We start from the raw sequence: 21,450 nt of genomic DNA, 5'->3' as shown, positions 1-21,450 counted from the left end.
GGGGGTCCTCATCGGTTCTTATTGGAGTCACAGAGGGGGGTGGTGGGCGATGGGCTGAGCGCCTTTTGCTGCTGGGTGTGCGTGGATTCTGTGTGTGCAGCACGAGTGGGGGGTTGTATTAAGGGAGAGCAGGAGCTGTGGAGTCCCAGCCCAGCACAGCCTGTCCTGAACGTGTGGACAACAAAGAGGAAATAACCCAACAAAGCAAACAAAAAGGCGAGCTTTGCCCAGATTGACTCTGAATTTTCAGTGGCATTGGTTTAATCTGGAGCAGATCGTGATCTGGATTTCATGTGGGGTTTCTGTGCTTCCCAGAGACAACGGGTGAGAGGGCAGAGGGGGGGAGGACAGAAGGGGAGCTGCTTTGAGCTGCTCCAGCCCCTGGTTCCCATCGCTTCTTGCACCTGTTCTGACCACACACACCTGCCTGGGGTGCACATAACTCAGGCACTCAGACCCCCCCAGTGCTCAAACCCCCCCCCATGCTGTTTTCAGAGCAGAGCAGCTGTTTCCCACTGCTGTGGTGGCACAGACCCAGGAGCAGTGCTGGGTACCAGGCCTGGGGCTGGGAGTGTGAGCAGCACTGCCCTGCGATGCGCTGAGCCACGTCGTCAGCCCGGAGTAATTACAGCTGTTTTATTTCCAGGCTGTGAGCAATACGTGTAAGTCTCCACTACATCCTCAAACAAAAGCAAAACAAAACACACACACACACACACAAAAAAAAAAAAACCAGCAGCAGCCGTCCTGGCTTCCTGCGGGAGCCTTCGAAACCTCCAATTAACTGCAGCCGAATTGGGCTGTGGAGCATTTATGGGGCAGTTTGTGCTGTGGAAAAAGAAAAGGTGTGGGAGGGAGTGGGAGCTGTGCAGATTCCATCCTTGGGACAGAAGCATCCTCAGCTGGGATTTAGGGTGCTGACTTTGGGAGGACTCTGACCAGGCTGGCGCAGCTCTGGGGCTCGCTTGACTTCAGGGCTGCCCTGGGACGAGGTAAGCTGTGAGCAGGATGGGAAGCTCAAAATGCTCCAGAATCGAATTGCCTCTTAGTAATGAGTCCCGTCCGCATTCAGAGTAATGTCAGTTTCCCTAATCTCATTCTGGAGTGCAGGGCTCCCATCTCCACGTGCTTCCCGTGTTTCCGTTTTGGGGCTCTTTGTTTGCTGTGCTCCAGTCTGGGCTTTGTGGCAGTGTGAGCAGAGGGACGCAGCAGGAGCAGGGTTTGTAACTGGGCATCCCACAGCCTCTGCTTGCTGGGAGAGAAGGAACGGAGCAGAACCCGTCGTGTCTGACGTGTGGCAAAAGAGAAGAGAAAGAGGTGAAGGCAGCGTGGGGCTCGTGGGTCAGAGCAGCTCTCCTACAGCAGGGAGGTGGTTGGGGGGGCAGTGGGGAGGGCGGTCGGTGCCCCCCGGTGGGGGGGCGGAAGCTGAGCGTTTCCCTGCTCTCCTGTTTGTTGTCCCCATTGTGTTTGCTGTTGCCTCGTGCCATGCTCTGCTGTGAGCCCGCGCTCCTGAAAGCAGCAGAGAAGTAACCAAAGTTCCTACAGATCCATCTGCAGAGCAGTGGAGATAAGGAGTGGTTGAACATAACTTGTGCTCCACCTGTGGCACTCGTTGGGCAGCTGAGCTGCAAACACCCGGGGAGGGCTGGGGGGGTTTGGGGGCTGCAGGAGGGTCGGGTGCAGCTCGGCTGCTCGGTGCTTCCCTCCGTGCTGTGGGGCAGGTGATGTTTGGGGAGCAGCGCCTTGGGAAACGAGCTGCCTTCTCTTTATCAGCACGGAAACCAACCTGGGCTGCTTTTCATTTGCATCCTTTTGTTCAGCGGGGTTGGGGCGGGTTTCGGCCTCCCGGTGCTTTGTGCCCCGCTGTAATTAGGGAGAGCTTTAAGAGCCGTGGATTAAATGAGCGGCTGTTGGACCTCGCCGTGTCACCTGCAGGAGCTGCCTGTGTCGCAAGTGTGGGCTGTTTGTTCCCAGCTGGGATCGTTGGGCAAGAGAGGGGGGAGAACCACAGTCGTTAAGGTCAGAGAAAACCCCTCAGACCCCCGTGGCCAACCCTGGTCCGTCCCGCTGTGCCCAAGCGCCACATCCCCACGTGCTGGGACACCTCTGGGCGCAGTGAGTCCCCACCGTGCTGCTGCCTGGCTGCTCTTCGGATGCTCAGCCTGACCTCCCAACACAGCCCTGTGCCACGGTGGGGTTTGGTTGTGCCTGGCAGAGCCGTGCCGTGCCTTGCAGCCTGCCCAACAGGCACAGGGCTGGCCTGCCTGTCGCAGTGCCTTGTGCTGGTTTAGATACCAGTCTTAATTGGGGCCCTGGCTGTAGTGCCTAATTACTGTTTTCACTGCCGGATCGCCTTGCCTGGGATTGCACTTGAGTCACTGCATTGGGAAAGCTGATGCGACGCGCAGCAGAGCCGGTCCCACCTGGGCCATCCCACACCCATTGCAGTGGGGTGAGGACGTATCCGTGAGGATCTGTGCCCATAGCACCACCACCATCATCATCATCATCATCATCGTGGCTGTCAGAGCCGGATGTGAACCCAGCACAGCAGTGCTCACACACAGCTGGAGGCCGTGGAAAAGAGGCAGCACCGCTTTGAATCAGATCTGTGATAGGCGATGAAACGCCCTATGGGCCAAACCTTGGGGGCTTTCGATGGAGCTCAGAAACGACACAAAAATACTGGGTTAAATAAAAAACACGAAATAAGGGCTGCTCGGAATTGCGTTTGGTGGCAGCACGGGCGATCCTTGTGGTTCCCATTGGGTTCCGTGTGTGGTTTGCGTGAGGCACTGCGTGCCCTCTGCAGGGGACAGTGGGAGAGCTGTGCCACTCTGGGCTGCTCCATCTCAGCGTGCCCCTGCTCCCGCTGCTGGGCTGGCTGCCTCTGACTTTGTTATGGCTGCAGGAAGGAGCTCCTCACCCCATCCCTCCACACAGAGCTGCTCCAAGGCGGACGAAGCAGCGATCTGGTGGTGCACGTTGGGTAAATCACACACGCAGCTATTTTTAGGGATATTAAGCCCATAATCAGCCTGGCCGGTCAGGAGCTGATTCTCTTCTCTCCCTGCTTAGTCACACCGGGGTCAGTGGTGCCACAGAGGTGCACGCAGCAGCAGCGGGGCTCGGCGGCATCCCTGCACAGCCATGGCTGCAGGGAAGCCCCGTGTGCACAGACAGCTGCTGCTCTGCGCCCTGTGGGGACGTTCCCTGCTCCCACTGTGGCTCTGTGCGTCTCTGCTGGGAGCAGAGCTGAGCCCATACCCAAAGCGCACTGGGGTGCAGCACGGCCAGGGTGCTGATGTTTCTGATTCTTCCATTTCGGAGCAGCAAAAGGTTCCTTCTGAGCTGGGGAGGTGGATCTGTGACACATCTCCGTGAGGGCTGGGTGGGGATGTAAGAGGCAAAGCATGCAGCTGTGCTTGTAATCCCTAATTTATAATGGCAGTTGTTGGCCCTCCACCTTTCCTTGCTTAAAAACAAATTCCAGAATGTGTTATTTACCCTCTAATGATTGCAGCCCACTTTTTGATTACTCAATTTCCCGTGGCTGGAAGCAGTTGTGCAGGGTCGGGACGGGGTTGCTGAGCATCTCCCATCCACCCTTCCCCCAGCGACCCACAGAGGGTCCGCGTTGGGTGCAGCGTTCCATCCAGTGATGGTCCCTCCTGGGAGTCTGGTAACATATGCACAGAGTTTCCTTTGAGCACATTGGTCCCAGCGGCTCCCTCCCTGCAGCGGGTTTTGTTTCCATAAGGAAAATGAGTGGCCAACCTGCTGCTGTTCTTCTTGTTGCAGATGTTCTCAAACAATGATGAAGCTGTGATCAACAAGAAGCTTCCCAAAGAGCTGCTGCTGCGGTAAGATCCTCCCCGGCTCAGTGCTCCATGTGTGATGCACCAGGCAGGCTCAGGTCCTGCAAGCAAAGAGAAGCAAAGAGACGCTTTGTGCTGAGAGTTGATTCGCTGGGTGCCTGTTTTGTGGATGGGAGAGGTGTAGGGCTGAACGGGGTCCTTAGTGAAAGTGGATGGAGAGAGCAGTGTGGCACTCCGAGCCAGCAGGCAGGGAGGGGAGTGGGATGGGGAGCAGATGTGGTTGGGATGGGGACAGAGGGGCAGCATCACGGGGAGCACTGGGAGGCAGTGGGACGAGGAGGTGGGGGTGGTTTGGTGTCCCCGTGTCACTGCTGTGCCACACGTGGCACCTGGGCAATAGGAGGAGATGGAGTTTATAAACGTTAAGGTTCATACGTAATGGTTTTGAGAGCTGGAATCCACTGTTAGCATACTGTGCAAATTAATCAGCGTGGATTGACAGTGCAGCCTTTGAAAGAGAAACTTGGATGCGTTTATCTGCAGGAATCTCCTGTAAATGTGTCACTGTCTGTGAGACAAAGACGTGTGTGTCTGAGCAGCACTACAGCGTGGTGCCTTGTTCCCCAGTTTGTTCATTCTGCAGATGGCATCGATGCCTCATGTATGTGGTTGCAAAGGAAGAAAGCTGTGCTTGAGCAAAATAAAGAGGGGGTGGATGTGAAAGAGGGGAACAGTGGCCTTTGTCCCACCCTGAGCTCCAGAAATGTGTGGCTCCAGCAATGGCTCCCTGCCTGGGAGCTGGGCTGGGTGTGGGAGGGGTGTGGGGGGCTCCAGAACCTCGCCAGCCCCTCCCTGGACCCCTCAGGTCCTGCCTGGGTTATGGTTGGGTTAGGAGCTCCCGCTCCTGGCTGAGTCTCTCCCAGCTCCCTGCTGCTAGAGAGTTGCTGACCCTCAGCTGGCTGCAGTGGGAAAGCGAGGAGTCCCAGGCAATCCCCGATGGATGAAGGGGCTGAAAAGTGTCCTGGCTGCATCGCATTCTGGATGTCAGAAGCCAGAGCCAGGCTGGGAGGCAAAGCCCCGTCCTCACCGTGCTGAGCTGCTTCACCATGAAATAATTCACCTGGTGCAGCACCAGAGCTGTCTGAGTCCCAGCTGGGAGCACTCGGCCGTCCCCTGCCATCCCCATCCGATGGTGGGATTGCCTTGGGATGATCCAGCAGGAATTCTGGTGTCCCGCTCTTACTGAGAGCACCCAGAGCTGCTCAGCTGAGTGCCGTGCAGGATCCCTTCCGTCCCCAGTGCCACTCACCAGGTTGGCTTCCCTTGGGCTGAGTTCAGGTGAACACAGAGGTTCCCTTTGCTTTATTGTACCCCATGCAGGTCGCTGGGAAGAAACCCGGCGCTCATCCCACGCTGTAGCTGCGGTGAAGGAGGGCTGTAGCTCAGCGGCTGCTGAGCCCCACGGGCAGCTCCTGCTGGGGTTTGGGCTTTTGCTGCGTCCCTGCTCTGCTCTCAGGAGCTCAGCTCAGCGCTGTGCTGCGGGATGGAGCCGTGCTGCTGCTCTCCTGGGGCTGTGCCAATGGCTGAGGCTGAACTGACCGAAGTGCAGAGCGGAGCCACGGCCGCTGCTGAGAGCAGTGTGTGAGGCTGGGTGTGCTGAGTCACTGCTCCACTCCTGAGCCAGCGTCAGAGCAGTGCAGAAAACACAGAGCAATGCTCCCCGAGGGCTTTCGGAGGCAGATTCCCCAAGCTCTGTCCATGAGCGCAAGGCTCGGAGGGGAAGGGCGGGGAGCAGGAGGGCAGAGGGGTGCGAATCCCCGAAATGAGGAGCGGGCAGAAAGGTTTGCAGCCCCAAAAGGAGGAGCCCAGGGCCCTGGTGGAGCTCCCAGGTGTTGCACTGGGAGGCCGTGCGGTGCCGTGTTGGCATCCCCTGTGCTGGGCGTAGGCTGGGAAGGGAGGAGCAGGAAGCAGGAAGGAGTTGGGCCAGGACCCAAAGCACTGACAGGAGGATGAGGAGGTTATTAATAGTTTGGGATTTCCATGGAGAAAGTGATTTTTATGAAAGCGCAGAAATCGGGCCCCGTTATTGGCTTAGCTGCTGTTCCCGTGGACTTGGGGTGGGTTTTTGTGTTCCTCTGGTGGGAATCTGGGGTAAAAGTAGGAATTTTCCCTCACTTCTCTCATTTCCCTCAGCTTTCCTTGTATTGTTGTGCACTGAATGCAGCCTCAGTGGCGCACACAAATAGCATTTAATCCAAGGGAGGGCTGGGTGAGAAGTTGAAGTTTTTGGGGCAGTGGGGCAATGCTGGTTCTCAGAGCTCCCCATGGATGCTGCGTTATCAGGAAATTACTGCTCTCTCCAACCCTTTTTCTTTTTTTTTCCTCCTCCCTTTGTCTCCCACATGTTCTGCCTCGTAAATGCAGATAACCACAAAGATCTCTTTTTCCATTTCCACTGCAGAATTTTCTCTTTCCTGGACGTGGTCACTCTGTGTCGCTGTGCTCAGGTCTCCAGGGTAAGAACCTCCTCCTGCTGCAGGGCCCCCCAGCATCCACACGGGGCTTTGCGATGGGGAGCTTTGCACACTGACTGCTCCAACTGCTGCTTTGTAAAGTCGGTGCAGAGCTGCAGCACTCTGTGTTCCCTCCATCACACAGTGAAATGCGATTTGCACCCACTGATAAGTGCCCTTTCCTCTGGAGCTGCTGGGCGTCCTTTTGGCAATAACCAGACCTTAGAGCAAACACCCATAACAGGTTTATAATGCAGGGAGTCAATGGGCTCTCACAGTTCTCTCTGCTGGTGTAAGCCTGCCTGGCTTGCACAAGAGCTGCTGTTGTGTGGAGATGCAGCCCGGTGCTCTCAATGGGTGTGCTATGAAAATACGCCTATGCACAAACATTGGTGCACTCTTTCTTAATGATGGACTGATGGCTGTGATGAGATTCAGCTGCTTACTTTGCTGACGTAATGACAACTTTGAATGTGGCACTGTGCTGTAAACCTTCTTGGTTTACTAAGGGTAAAATAACTGATTGCTGGTAGCATGGGCAAGATGGGGGTGGGACAGCCCTAGAGCTGTGGGTGCCTGAGGCCATGGGTGGGCCCTGGGCACCTGACCTGGTGGAGGCAATCAGCCCATGGCAGGATGGGGGGCTTCAACCCAACCCAGCTGGTGGTTCCATGAGCTCTGAGGTCCCATCCAACCCAAACCTGCTGGTGGTTCCTTGGGCTCTGAGGTCCCATCCAACCCAAACCTGCTGGTGGTTCCATGAGCTCTGAGGTCCCATCCAACCCAGCTGGTGGTTCCCTGGGCTCTGAGGTCCCATCCAACCCAAACCTGCTGGTGGTTCCATGAGCTCTGAGGTCCCATCCAACCCAAACCTGCTGGTGGTTCCTTGGGCTCTGAGGTCCCATCCAACCCAAACCTGCTGGTGGTTCCCTGGGCTCTGAGGTCCCACCCAACCCAAACCTGTTGGTGGTTCCATGAGCTCTGAGGTCCCATCCAACCCAAACCTGTTAGTGGTTCCATGAGCTCTGAGGTCCCATCCAACCCAACCCAGCTGGTGGTTCCTTGGGCTCTGAGGTCCCATCCAACCCAACCCAGCTGGTGGTTCCTTGAGCTCTGAGGTCCCATCCAACCCAACCCAGCTGGTGGTTCCATGAGCTCTGAGGTCCCATCCAACCCAGACCTGCTGGTGGTTCCTTGGGCTCTGAGGTCCCACACACTGCTCACAATGAGCACTGACCGAGCTGTTCTCATTGGCTCTAATTGTTGTGTTGCCATCTGAGGCAGAACGGTTGTTTCTAAAAGGAACAGGCTGTAACTGGGTCCCCCCTGTCGGGTTGTTGGTATTTTTCATATTAACCAGACATTTACGTTTCTTCCTCCAATAAAGGCATGGAATGTTCTGGCCCTGGATGGCAGTAACTGGCAGCGAATTGACCTGTTTGATTTCCAGAGGGATATTGAGGTATAATTAAGTGACATACAAACCCATTTTTCTTGTTGAAATGTAATTACAGCCTAGCATGGATTAATGCTCCCAGCACAGCCCTTCCTGCCTTCCCCGGAGACAGAAATCATTAATTTCAGTTCGTGGCCCCGGGGAGTCGTTATGGGCTCACAACCCATTCAGCTTTTGAAAATGGATGGAATTCCATATCTGTATCAAAGCATAAAGGATGGCAATAGGAGGGACGTTGTGAAGGCAGAGGTGGAGCAGCTGTGCTGCTGGGAGAGCTGTGCTGCTTCTGGAGCATGGCTTGCACATCTTCCCTATCTCCAGTACCCAAACCTGCAGTCCTGGGGAGGCTGCCTGGGGTCAGAGCCCTTCCCCATAGGTGCAGTGTTTAGGAAAGCTCCCTTGCTGTTGTTCTGATCTGTTGGATGTGGTCTCAGTGGCACCGACAGGATGAGGTGCTGAGGAGCAGTGGGTGCTGTTGTCAGTTGTTTTTCAAACAGTGAAGTTGCATTTATAGGGATAGGAGACCCCAACACAGCACCAAAACCCCTCTTTTCTTCCTGGGAAATTTATATTCCCTTGAAAACCTTTTAGAGGTAAGGAGCGTCTCGTTCTGACTCTGTGCAGAGAGTGGCATCAGGTGGATGGTAACAGCAGTGTGGGTGAGTGGGGAGGTGCAGATGGTGTTTGTGGAGGAAGGAGTTAAAGCTGTCTGTGCTGTCCCTGCAGGGCTGGGCTCAGCCCCTCGTGCTGCAGGAAGCACACGCTGTGCAGCACACGCTGTGATGGCTGTTCCTGATAACAGATCCTTATCACCCAGGTGCCCTGCACCTTCTCCCCCATGAAAGCATTGCATCCCACAGCCAGAGCTGCCCTCTCCGTGGGGCAGAGGGGGAGTGCTCACCTTCTGGGAGCTGTGAACGTTTGCCCTGTGTCAGATGTGTTCCTCCGTGAGCACCAAGTTCCCCTTTTAAGACAAAACACTGCCATGCATGGCACGGAACCCCAAGGTACCTGCTGGGCTTAACGGTGGCCTAAATTATGTTTGCTCTAAAGCTGTGTCACTCCGTCCTCTGACACAAACTTCACCTGTAGTCAAACTTACTCAGATCCTCCTGTTGAAGGGTAGGAACTCATAGGCTTGCTAGAGGAGCTGCAGAGATGCTCGTCCTGTTTCAGCCCTTCCTGGAGCCATAGGGCAGACTCAGCTGTTCCGGAGCCCCAGATGTTCCCCAGCTGTGCCCCCAGCTGTTGCACATCCCATAGAGGTGGGCACCAGATGACCTGAGACGCACAGCTGCGGTGGAGCTGCTGTCCCACTTCCAGCTGTGCATGACGTTGGGCCCGGCCTGGTGTTGGATTATTGATTGATTGCCCGATTGGAAAAAGATTTTAGGAAAACATCTTCAGTGCTGCAGGGCTCCTCGGTGCCTCCCAGTGCTTGGGGGATGGAGAGGGGTTCCTGCTCTGTGGGGAGCAGCCATAGGATGAAGCAGGGGGAGCAGCTGGATTGCTGCACGCTGTACCCGTGTTCTCTCAGGCTTTCCCTGCTCAGCCCACCTGCAGCCTGCCTGCAGCCCTGAGAGCCACCCGAGCTCCATCCCTGCCCTGTGGGCTGTGCTCTGTCCATCTTCAGAAGCTGAATGGTTCCCCTCTCCCTGCTGCAGGTTGTGTTGACGGCGCTTTGTTCTCCGAGTGCCGTTTCAGCTAGAATAACAAACTGCTTAAGGTACAGAACTCTCCATTGGTGCTGTGGGCTCTTCGGGATGTTAACGTGGCTCCTTCTGTCCTCACCAGGGCCGAGTGGTGGAGAACATCTCGAAGAGGTGCGGGGGGTTCCTGAGGAAGCTGAGCCTGCGTGGCTGCCAGGGAGTCGGGGACAACGCACTGAGGTAGAGCCACGGCACAGAGGGGCCCTGCAGCCCATGGGGGTGGGCTTTGGGGGCAGCAGAGCAAGGATCCACAGTGCTGTGACTGACATAAAGCACTCAGAGCAGTGATGTCTGCATTTCTCACTGATCATCTCACCTTCACATCGTGATGTTGTCCTCAGGGCTGAATGACAAAGAGTGGGAGATCCCAGGGCGAGTTATGGGCCAACACAAATTGTCTATTTCATTCTGTCTTTGTTTCTTTTACTTGAGCCCGTCCGGTCGATTTGTAGCTGTTGCACTCACTAAACGCAGCAGAACGCTGGGAAACCCACTGGCTGACAAGAGCTGTGTTTTGCCTTTCCTTTCCTAAAGGACGTTTGCACAGAACTGCAGGAATATCGAAGTGCTGAACCTGAACGGCTGCACCAAAATCACAGATGCGTGAGTGCCAACTCCTCTCTGTTTCCCCCCTGTCCCTTTCCGTGCTGTGCATCACGAGGAGTGTGCAGGGCTCGGGGTAAACCCATCACACTGCTGTTCTCTGTGTGTTCTCCTCCAGCACGTGCACCAGCCTCAGTAAGTTCTGCTCCAAACTCCGGCACCTCGACCTGGCATCCTGCACCTCCATCACCAACCTGTCCCTGAAGGCACTCAGGTAGGAGGACGAGGCCAACCTGACCCAAAGGTGCTGGGCAGAGGGGGCTGATGGTGGACCTGCGGAGGAGATGGGAGCTGAGCTGTGGCTGTGCAGAGTTCAGATCCCTGCGGGGCTTTGGGGTTTCCAGCTGGCCCTATCTGCCCTGCTGGTTGTTAGCAGAAGTGTTACGTTGCGTTCAGGACTTGGAGGTGAACCCAAAAAGTCACCCTGCCTTTCTTAAATGCTCCTCCTGTGTTTCCAGCCGGCTCCTGCTCTGTCAGGGTGCTGCTGAGTGTTTACATAGCTGGGAGGTGAACGTGTGACTGTTTGTCTTTCTGAACTGCTTAGGAGACACAGCGCTGCCCAATGTGCTGCGTGGCGTGGCTGAGTGGTCTGGGAAAGGAAGGGAAAGGAAGGGAAAGGCAGACTTTGGTGGGAGGTGTTGGGAGGCACAAAACTCCCAAAGGGAACAAGAGGGGCTGAGGTATTACCAAAAAAGTTTCAACTGATGTCCCAGCAATGAAACACAAGAAAACAGCATTACAGGGGACATAATCTGAGGATTAGTCTGGACACCAAAAGGAAAAGGCAGATTTGAAGGAATAACTGAACGGTTAAATTATCTTTGTAGCTCCATGAAAATACTTGGAGCCCCCCTTGGGGTTCTTCATTTGCATCCCTAATTTCACGTGGGCAGGTTTGTGCTGCAGAAGTCCACCTGGATGGGAGCTGCTGGTGGAAATCAGGGTTGGGTTATGGCTGAGGGTGTGTTGAGGTGCAGAATGCACACGGGCTGTGCTGTCCTTGTGCAGGAGCCAGGAGGTGTCTGAATGGGGTGCAGCGTTCAGGGCTGGCCCTGCTCAGAGCTCCTGCTGCTGCCCCTGTGGGCTCTGAGCATTGGTAGAGGGGCCCCGTTGCTGTGGGGTGCAGGTGCTGCTCAGAAATGGGGTTTTCCTGGATTCTGGCTTGAAGGATTTCCTTCTAACACAAAGCCAAAAGCTTCCAGCCTTTTCCTCTCACCACTCCAGCGAGGGCTGCCCGCTGCTGGAGCAGCTCAACATCTCCTGGTGTGACCAAGTGACCAAGGATGGCGTCCAGGCTCTGGTGAGGGGCTGCGGGGGCCTCAAAGCGCTGTCCCTGAAGGGCTGCACACAGGTATGGGGCAGTGGGACCCAGGGACAACGGCTGGCTGGTCCCTGCTGGGCTGGCTGTGGGTGGCAGGGACTGCTGCTGCTCCCTTGGGATGTGTGAGCGCCCTGCCGGCTCCTGCAGCTGCCTCTTGGTTTGCTCCTTGTCACATCTCAGTCTCAGCCTTGGGAAAGGAGAGCAGCAGTGATCCCAGCGGGCTGAAAGCTGTCCCAGAGCAGCGGGCAGCTCGGCTTGGGGCTGGGGTTACCTGCTGGGTAGACCTGGCAGCCGGGCCAAACTGCTGCTGGTGCCCAGGCTCTGTGTTTTGCATTTATTTTGTTCTTGGGGTGTGCGTTCCTCAAGCATGAGTCACTGCCATTTCCATCTGCTGCCTATAGATAAACTGCTGTAGGTACAAAAAGCACATTTCCCCATGCAAGGACACCGAGTCCTGAAGGGTGACCATGATAAGGGCAGCACTGACACGTGGTGTGTGTGCAGGGAGACACTCATGTGTCACACAAACGGCTGTGAAGGCTGCAGCTGGTGGCATCTCAGCCTGTTTGGAGGGCTCAGGTCGTAGGAACAGCTTGAGTTTCTCATCATTTACGGAGCCACGAGTAATATTGATGGCAATACATCCTCGTAATCAATTGCTTTGCCATCTGTTCTTATGGATTTAAGAATAGCAAGCTTGTTTTTTTAATCATCCTAAGGAACCTTGGGTGTGTTGGTGCTCCTCAAACTGAAATAATACTCTTTATTTTTTTGAGAGCTCCCCTGTTGCCATATAGACGCGGTGCCACTTGTGGCCTTCGTTGGCAGAGCACAGCCCTGGTTCCTGGGGTGGGTTTGTGACCCCACTGCTCGCTTTGTTCCTGCCATGTGTGTGCCTGGGTGCCTCTCCCTCAGTCGGCAGAGGGCTGTGGGTCTTTGCACTCCATTCCTGCAGCAGTGGAAGTGGCACTGCCCTCCTCCCACACAGCCACCCCATCCCTGCGTTTCGTTGTCCCCAAATCTTTCTTTGGAGGGCTGCTTCAAGCACTGCAGCGTTGCTTCACTCTCTGATTTCTCTTCCCAGCTCGAGGACGAAGCTCTCAAATACATTGGTGCAAACTGTCCTGAATTGGTGACATTAAACCTCCAGACGTGCTTAGTAAGTACCGCACCGTGCTCCCAGCACGTGGCCGTGGTGCACACAGCTGTGCACTGCCAAGCCTTTTAAAAGTAGCTGATTTGAAACAGGTTTTTGGGAGTGCTCATAAGCCCCAGGAGCAGCGCTGGGTTTGGTGGAAGCGTTTTTCTCCTTGCCCTGCCTGCAGGGCTGCTGAGCTCCTGTGCTGGAAGCATTCTTTCCGTGGGGTTGGAATGCTGGCGGTGCTCAGCCAGCCCTGCACTGCTCCAAGAGCAGCAGTTCTGTGTGCAGGATTCCAGGCAGTGCCAGAACAAATGTCTGTTTGCACCCTAAAGGTGGCTGGGGTGGGCTGTGTGCACACTGTGTGCCTGCTGCAGGCAGAGCAGGGCAGCAGCCCAGGGCTGCAGGGCTGAATGCATTTTGAGAAGCACAGCGTGGCATCCCTTACGTTCCTGGTTGGAAACCCAAGAGGAAAACACGCAGCGCGGCACACCTCCACTCCTCTGTTATTCCTTGTGATGGTGTTGTTGTTTTTCTTGTAGCAAATAACAGATGATGGTCTCATTACAATATGCAGAGGATGCCACAAGCTGCAGTCGCTGTGTGCCTCGGGCTGCTGCAACATTACAGATGCCATCCTGAACGCCCTGGGACAGAACTGCCCGAGGCTCAGGTAAGCCTTGGTGCAGAGCTGAGGGCTGCGTGGGGCTGCTCAGTGCTGGGGCTGCTGCTGGAGCTGCTCCTGGTTGCACTAAGTCTGCTCCTGATGCTGCTGGAGCTGCTCCTGGTTGCACTAAGTCTGCTCCTGATGCTGCTGGAGCTGCTCCTGGTTGCACCAAGCTCTGCTTTCTCAATCAGAGCAGTGGGAGGAGAGCTCCGTGCCGTGGTGCTGTGCTGCAGCAGTCTTTCTTTAAACCTGTGTGTGCCTATGTCTGCTTTGTTATATATATATTTTTTAATGGAAAACAGTTGAGGTCAGGTCAGTTCTGTGCTGAGAACACATTTAAACACCACTTTTTCCTCCTGGTGTGATGATGGCAGGCTTCTCATTGGGATTTTATGGCAGATGGGCTCCCACCTCCACAGCCTCTTGCTTTCTGCTCAAAACCTTTTTATCAGGGCAGGTTCCTCCTGGAGGACTTTGCTGTGATTCAGTTCTGTTCCTCACGCCCGGATTTCTGTATGTTGGGGTGTTTCTGTGCATTCAGGTGTTTCTCATACTCAGGTAGTGTAGGTGGCTCTCTGAAGGCAGATCTCCACCACAGTCACTCTCCATTCTTTCTGTGCAGAATATTAGAGGTCGCCAGGTGCTCCCAGCTGACAGATGTGGGCTTCACGACTCTGGCCAGGGTGAGTGCTGCTTCACAAAAGGGAAAGCTTTGCTTCCTGTGTGCCCCTCTCTCTGAACACAGCTTGGTGTGGTGTGGGGGGGAGGCAGTGTGTGTGCAGTGTGGTGCTGTGCAGTCCCACAACCTCAGAGCCAACGAAGGGCGACGTTGGGTGCATCACCATTACCAAACGTTGGTGGTGGTTCAGGGTTGAACTGTGCTCCACGTGACCGACCCTGCGTTTAACCTCCTTTTCTTTCTATGAATTAACAAAAACTCATTGAAATGAGTGACGTTTGCTGGATTTCTTCTAATGGTGTTCATTGAAAAGCAGCAAACTTTCTTTTCTCTCCTGCTATTCCATGGGGAAAAGCCTCTGTTCCTGCCGAGGGCTGTCTGTGTTGGAGGTGTTTGTTTTGCTGCCTGAACTTTGCACTCACTCGGTGTGTTTACTCCTCTGTTTGTTCCCAGAACTGCCACGAGCTTGAAAAAATGGACCTGGAGGAGTGTGTCCAGGTAGGAGGTGCTGCTCTGCGGTCACACTGCTGGTTCCTCACTTATTGCACAATGGCAGCAGTGCAGAAAGGTGGTGAAAAAGCAGCAGGTTGTGTCCAGGTGGAGCTTCCCTTTGAATCCTGGGCAAAAAGATCGTACAGAATCTGGATGAGGAAACGCTGCCTTTGTAGATGAGTTCTTTGTATTTCGTATGACTAAATGCTGCTGTGCCCCTCCTGGTGGAAGGGATCTGAACACCTCCTGCACTCAGCCACAGGCATTTCAGATACAGACACTGTGGAGAGGTTTGGGGGGTGCAAACTGGGCGCCTGTTTGCCTTTGTTCCTTGGTGGGAGTGGGCAAAAGGTCCTCGTGCAAAGCACACAGCATGAAGAGGCCCTGTTCTTTTTGCAGATAACAGACAGCACGCTAATCCAGCTCTCCATACACTGTCCACGGCTCCAGGTTCTGGTGAGTAGAGTGACACTCTCAGTGTTTTCTTCCTCTAAACGGAGGGATTTCATGCACTGCCTGTGGGAGTTTGTCTCTCTGACTTCGTGGACGTGTCATGAAGAACTCAGCTGAACATCTGACCCTTAGGAACCCGTTGTCCCTCTGCTGCTGCTGGCAGTAGTTGGCCTCCAGGCACCCGCAGCTGCCAGGCAGTGAGTTCTGGGATGCTGGGTGCTCCTGGCAGGGTTTTCCCCCCCCGTTCAACAGCTGTCCCTAAGGTGGCTGTCAGTCTGAGGAACAGAGCCCTTCTCACCTCTAACACAGCTGGGCACCTGGGGGCTGCAGAGCTCACAGGCCCCGGGGAGCAGTGCTTCTCTGGGGCGGTGTTTCTGGGCTGTGTTTCTGGGAGTCGAGTCTGTCTCCATCTCAGTTCCTCCCCCCCCCCCATGAGCTTTGCCTCGTTGCCATCATGGTGGAGGGCACAGGGTGCAGTCCGTGGGCTCTCCCCCTCAGCTGTGCCCCCCCAGGACTGCGGGCTGATGCCATCCCCAGCTCAAGCCCTGCTTCCTTTCCCAGGACCTTTAGGACGCAGCCCCCAGAAGTGCACAAAGCAGGTGACGTTCTATTTCTGCAGGTGTTTAGAGCCCTGGCTATGATGTTCAAGGCCACAGAGATTTTACAAAGCTGATTTCTTTGATAGCAGAGGTATTTATCCCATTCCTTGCAGTAAGTGCCTGCCGCCCTCTCTCCTGGGTCTCTCCTGTCACCGCCTCTCCGCTCCCCTTCAGCCACACAAATTCCCCCTCGCAGGCGCTGCTGCCTCACCTGGAGCTTTGCAGCGGCTCCGGTGCGCAGAGCCCAGATCTGTGCCAAACACCCACGTGTGCTTACAGAGCACCGGCCAGCTTCTCTCTCATCCCCGGTGCCTCCAGCAGAGCGTTGGCTGCCTCTTGCCGAGGGCTCACAGCCTCTGTTTGGGTGCAGAGTTTGTCCCACTGCGAGCTGATCACAGACGATGGCATTCGCCACCTGGGGAACGGCGCCTGCGCCCACGACCGCCTGGAGGTGATCGAGTTGGACAACTGCCCCCTGATCACCGACGCTTCCCTGGAGCACCTGAAGAGCTGCCACAGCCTGGAGAGGATAGAGCTGTACGACTGCCAGCAGATCACGCGGGCGGGGATCAAGAGACTCAGGGTAAGAGTGTGAGGCTGGAGCTGGGCGGCTTGGGGGCTTCCAGGGGGGAAGAGAGAGGGCTGTGGCATCGAATTCTTTGTGGTCTGGTGGTGCTCATTCTTTAAAGTATCCCGAGAGCCGTCACCTGTAAAGTGCGTGGCAGTCCTGCGTTCAGAATGTTCAGAATGTTAGGGATGAGCCCTAACTCTTCAGGAAGGAGTGTGATTGGGAAAAAAAGAAATCGCTGAATTGTGAAGGTTGGAAAAGGTCTCTGAGACCCCCGCATCCAACCCAACCCCCTCCGTGCCACGAACCCAGTGCCACGTCCCCACGGTGCTGCTGCATCCCCTGGGACAGTGACCCCCCCTCCCCACCCCCAGGGTGTCTGTGCTGGTGTCTGACTGCTTTTTGGGAAAGAAATTGTTCCTAAAATCCAACCCGACCCTCCCTGGTGCAACATGAGGCCATCTGCTCGTTCTACACCTGTTGCTCTGCCCGCTCGGTGGTAGCAGGAGGCAGAGGGGACTCAGTGTGCAGTGTCATTCCATGAGCACTCACCCCTGGCAGTGCTTTTGTAGATCAGGGCTGTGTGTCAGCACCCAGCAGTGCAGCGCAGCGCTCCCCCACCTGCTCCGTGCGCTGCGGTGCGCTTTGTGCTGTGACGCTCACACAGCTCACAGCGATGAACCAAAAGCACCCAGCTCTGCTGTGTAGGAGGGTTACCCGCTGCTCATGCCGTGCTGCTGTCCCTTCATGTGCTGTGTTTCTCTTCCAGACCCATTTACCCAACATTAAAGTCCACGCCTACTTCGCGCCGGTGACACCACCTCCATCGGTCGGGGGCAGCCGACAACGCTTCTGCAGATGTTGCATCATCCTATGACACTGGAAGCAGCCATCCCTGCAAACTGAGTATTTAATTACACCTCTAGAGTGATGGTGGACAGCCGTACCTTCGAGGAGGGCGATGCAGTGTCGTTTGCAAGGGGCAGCCAGCGGGCAGCGGTGCCGGCCCCTGTAGCCACCCATCCACATCCATATACACACCCCACCTGTTCCAGCAGACGGATGAACTCTGCGGTCTGGGGCTGGAGCTCTGTTGGCTTTTCTGTAGGTGGATTGGTAAAATTCTGAACCATTCCTGCTGGGCATGCTCAGACGAAGTCATTGCGGTGAGGAGGGGGAGATGTTTGCAAACCCAAAACGACTGTTGCTGCTGTAGAGGTTAGAGAAGTAACTGCAATCCTTGGAAATAGGGAGAGGAAGGGACGTGCTTTATCCCTGCATCCATTGTCCAGGTGGAAAAAAAAAACAAAAGCAAAGAAACTAACTGACAGCCCCCAAGTTGTGTGTCCGTTTCTGAGAGAGGGGATGGAGGAGCAGCAGTGTGAGATGTGAGCCCCGCTGCTCCCATCCCTGCTGACCCCTGAGCATGCTCACATCGGAGGTTCATCTGTTGCTTCTGTGTCCCTCAGCATCCAGCTCAGAGGCTCCAGAGGTGGTTGTGCTGTAGCTGGGGATCTGTACCGTCAGGCTCTGGTTTTGCCCTTCCCACGCCCCACTTTTTGATTTTTGGTTGGGTTTTTTTTTTGTTTTGTTCTGGTTTTTTTCTTCCCGATTGTCATTTGGTAACTTTGAGATTTACCAAATCAAAAAAAGTTTAGGGAAACCCATTTAAATTTTAAAAATCCTCATTTTTTAACCGCTGGCAGCCTGAGCCTGCAATGGAAAAAGTGATTGGAATTCCAGGTTTTCTCCCAGTGATGAGAGTAACTCTTCGCTATAGGGGACAAGCTATAGCCTCTGCTCCAGCGCTTCTGCTGTCCTTTCCCTCCAATCCCTCATCCCCTTCCCATGAGGAAAATAAACACAGAACCTTTTTGCTGATTGTCCTGGTTCAAGAGCTCCTGACTCACTGTGCCCATGGAGCAGGAGGAGCAGCAGGGCCAGCCACAGCGACAAGCTGTTGTGCAGCAGCGCTGGGCAGTTCTGCTGCATTGCCCACAGGTAAGTGCTGCCCTGGAAGAACCATCTGGAGGCAGAGAGGCCGCACTGTGCCCTGACAGCAGTCGGGGTGTGCTGGGAGCAGTGGTGCTGGTGGTGTTTGGGGTGAGGTTGACCCAGAGGGGCGCAGCCAGCTCCACGTTCCTGGGGCGGAACGCAGGGGTGCCACGGGGCAGAGCGTGGTCAGAGCAGAGCAGGTTGGTGGGGATGAGCTGAGGGATCCGTCACAGCTCTGTTCCTGCTGCCTGCAGCCCGGGATGGAAGGGAGAGGGGGCGTTTATGGGATGGATCCCACCTGAGAGGAGCGGGTCTGGTACAGCTGAGCTGCCCGCAGCCCTGGGAGCGGTGCTTCACCTTCCTGCTGCAGGCTGATGTGGGAGGGCTGCCTGTGCGGCCCCAGGGATTGCAGCTTCTGGCTGCGGGTTTGCCCTGAGGACAGAGCCACCCCCGGGGCTGCACAGCAGCTGTCTCCCCTTCCCCTCCAACTCAGATTCCCCGACCCGTCGGTGTTCGTTTAACGTCTGCACTGACAGGTGGGAGGAAATCCAGTGTATGCTGTGTTTAAAAGGATACTGTCAATTCCTTTCCTATAGATGGCTTTTAATGCATTCTATTTATTCAAATCCGTGGATTCTCTCTCCTCGGTGAGCATGCTCCTGTATTTCACCTGCAGATCTCCTTTCTCCAGTTTTCAGGGTGGCAGATGATGGCCGAGGGGTCCCACCAGTGATGGGTGTTTGTTTGCACAGCTCTGGCAGAGCACTTGGCTCACGCCAAGGCATAAGAGAGCCAAAACTGATTTATGAGCCAGGGTGTAGCTGACGGACTGATTTCTTTTAACAGGTTTGAGTTTAAGAGATAACTCAGAGCATAGAACCCAAAGCTTTGTTTGTTTTCAAACAGGGTAACAGCGTAAGGTAGCTCAAACTACTTGACAGTGTCCTTTTAAGTCAATTATCCGTCTCTGAATGGACTCTTCCTTATGTTTGTATTTATAAATAAATACCAATAAAGACCATTTTCCAAGCCTTGTCTTACCAGAGGAATATCCTTACAAAGCAGAAAAGCCTGCGTGCAGAGGCAGCTTGCTGTGCTGGGATCAGAGCTGCAGCAAGCTGAGGGGTGGAACTGGGGCCCAGCTTTAAGGGAACAGCTCTCATGTTGTGAAAGGTCTGCGTTTTGTTCTCAGCTGTTTTCTGCCATCTACCCACTGCTTCACAGCCCCGTCTCACACGGGGCAGACCCAGCACAGAGCTGGGGATCAGCAGTTCATCCCCAATCCATCCCCAGCTTCAGAAACCCCAGAGAAGAAAACAAACAGGTGGGAGTATTTCTGGATGTGCTTTATTGAGTCCTTGTAGATGGAAAGCACTATGTACACAAGACAGGCACTGTTCACTTCTTGGTCTCTTCTTCCTTAGAGAGGGTCTTGATGATTTCCTCCTTCTTGGCTTGCAGGCGTTCCTCGCGGCGCTTCCGAGCCTCCTTGGTTTTGGACCTGCGAGCCTCAGCCTGGTCACTGCAAGAAGAGTTTGTGAATGCCTGGGGATCGTTCCAGACAGCCAAGAGAAAGCCTTCCCTGCTGGCCCTGCTCTCCTTGCTCTACTGGTCTGCCATGCCAGCTGCTGAGCCGAGCAGGCCGTGCTCCACGTGCAGCTCCCTGCACTGCTGGCTGCAGCACAAAGCTGCTCCTGCCCCACACATCACTGGGAGCCTTGGGAACCAATGTCTCACGCCTCTCCTTATCAATCATTTACTATGGCTGCATCACTGGGTCAGTTTATAGCAGTATGAGCAATTCTGGTCTGCTGTGCACGCAGCTCTGCCAGGATTACGTACGTCTCTGCTTCAAGCCAGCCCTACCCAGCTTTGTTTTCATTCCTCACCAGGGCTCTGGGTAGAGTCACCCCAAATATCTGCATGCACTTCCTTAACAACAATTGCTTCCCCAGCCTGCAAAATGGAAGTGTGACAGTGAGGCAACACTTACGCCAAGAGCTTCTTGCGAGCTTTGTCTGCCTTGAGCTTGTGGATGTGCTCCATCAGGATCCGCTTGTTCTTGAACACGTTACCCTTCACCTTCAGGTACAGGCTGTGGTACCTAGAGGAACAGAATGGATCGTGAGTGCTGTGACAGCAGCTCACCCCCAAGCTCTGATGCTGCTGCAGTGGCGCAGGCAATGGGACCGTTTGGGGAAGTACAGGGGCTGCTCTGTGCTTTCTGGAGACGATTTGTTTCCGTCACCAAGCTCTACACCAAGGAGCTGGCTGAGAAGCTGCATATAGCAGGAGACAGATGAGCACATGCACACATTCCCCACCGCCTGCCCACCACCTGAAGCTGCACGCTGGCCTGGCAGACTCACATATGGCGGTCGATCTTCTTGGACTCCCTGTATCTACGGAGCAGGCGCCTGAGAATTCGCATCCTCCTCATCCAGGTCACCTTCTCTGGCATACGAGCGTTGGCTGTACCCTTTCTCTTACCTAGGGTGAGAGAAAACACGGTAAGAAGGTGGCCTGGCTTCTGCTCGCGTTCAATCCTTCTTGGATTGCTCCTACTTCAGGAACAGAATTATTGAAACTCTGCCAGAGATCTCTGTCCAACACAGGGCTGTGGGTGCACTGCCTTCGGCACTCACCGATGCCCATGTGCCTGCCCTTCCGACGGGCCAAGGTGTTCTTCCTGCATCGTGCCCGAGAGTGAACGGTCACGGGTTTGCGGATGATCAGACCATCCTTAATTAATTTCCTGATCTGCTGACCTGGAATTAAAAACACCACGTTCAGTATTTCATGTGAACGAGCAAAGAGAGAACGCGTTAAGCCAAGTGTGGGCTGTAATCTGCTTTGTGTAAGAAGGAAAACCCCCAGCCCCCCTCGTGCTGCTGTTGCTCTTTCCCCATCATCCCATATTTTTCTTATTAGTCACCCAGGAAAGCACCACGCGCTGACCCACGTTGACCCACGCTGCGAGGGCATGGAGAACCCCAGCAGCACAAGAGACGGCCCCCAGTCGGCTCCAAAACACGACGAACCACAGAATTAAAGGGGTTGGAAGGGACCTCCAGAGACCATCGAGTCCAACCCCCCCAAAGCAGCCCCATAACAGCACCGGTGGGTCTGGAATATCTCCAGAGCAGCAGAACCCACCGCGTCCCTGGGCAGCCGTCAAACACCAGCTCCACCTCGGCCAACATCAACGACACGAAACAAGCGCAAAAACCCCTCCTCGCGGCCCCGTCCGCTCCCACTCACGCGAGTTGGCGTTGGCGATCTCGTTGGTCTCGTTGGGATCCAGCCACACCTTCTTCTTCCCGCAGCACAGCACGCTGGAGGCCAGGCGCTTCTGCAGCCGTAGCATACTGCGGGCAGCGGGCGGGGGGCTCAGCGCAGCCCCGGCTCGGCCCCGCGTTGCCTCCCGTTGCGACGCAGC

The 21,450-nt window shown here is 55.2% G+C and overlaps 2 protein-coding genes across 4 annotated transcripts; one reads left to right on the top strand and one right to left on the bottom strand.

Moving 5' to 3' along the window:
- The first annotated feature begins 1,237 nt into the window (after positions 1–1,237).
- FBXL20 (F-box and leucine rich repeat protein 20) lies at positions 1,238–19,040 on the top strand. Of its 3 annotated transcripts, XM_019623428.2 has the most exons (15): positions 1,238–1,317; positions 3,802–3,863; positions 6,280–6,334; positions 7,719–7,793; positions 9,582–9,676; positions 10,031–10,099; positions 10,218–10,313; positions 11,324–11,450; positions 12,505–12,579; positions 13,101–13,231; positions 13,848–13,908; positions 14,358–14,402; positions 14,796–14,852; positions 15,819–16,031; positions 16,786–19,040. In XM_019623428.2, the coding sequence occupies exons 2-15, from the start codon at positions 3,802–3,804 to the stop codon at positions 16,891–16,893; spliced, it is 1,269 nt and encodes a 422-aa protein (XP_019478973.1). In that variant the 5' UTR covers positions 1,238–1,317; the 3' UTR covers positions 16,894–19,040. The 3 variants fall into 3 exon arrangements, with proteins under 3 accessions (XP_019478973.1, XP_010722901.1, XP_010722900.1); XM_010724599.3 differs by lacking the exons at positions 1,238–1,317; positions 3,802–3,863; positions 16,786–19,040 and adding exons at positions 5,813–5,935; positions 15,469–15,539 and having other exon boundaries at positions 15,819–15,948; XM_010724598.3 differs by lacking the exons at positions 1,238–1,317; positions 3,802–3,863 and adding an exon at positions 5,827–5,935.
- Positions 19,041–19,341: 301 nt separating this feature from the next.
- Positions 19,342–21,424, bottom strand: RPL19 (ribosomal protein L19). Its single transcript, XM_010724597.3, has 5 exons — positions 21,273–21,424; positions 20,657–20,779; positions 20,381–20,501; positions 20,005–20,115; positions 19,342–19,533 (listed from the first exon to the last, which is right to left on the bottom strand). Exons 1-5 carry the CDS (start codon positions 21,376–21,378, stop codon positions 19,410–19,412), a joined length of 585 nt encoding a protein of 194 aa, XP_010722899.1. The 5' UTR covers positions 21,379–21,424; the 3' UTR covers positions 19,342–19,409.
- Positions 21,425–21,450: the final 26 nt, after the last annotated feature.

The sequence above is a fragment of the Meleagris gallopavo genome, chromosome 29 (assembly GCF_000146605.3).
Source record: "Meleagris gallopavo isolate NT-WF06-2002-E0010 breed Aviagen turkey brand Nicholas breeding stock chromosome 29, Turkey_5.1, whole genome shotgun sequence".
NCBI classification, from domain to species: domain Eukaryota; kingdom Metazoa; phylum Chordata; class Aves; order Galliformes; family Phasianidae; genus Meleagris; species Meleagris gallopavo.
Note: the sequence above shows the minus strand (reverse complement) of the source record. Positions and strands in the feature narration are given on the sequence as shown.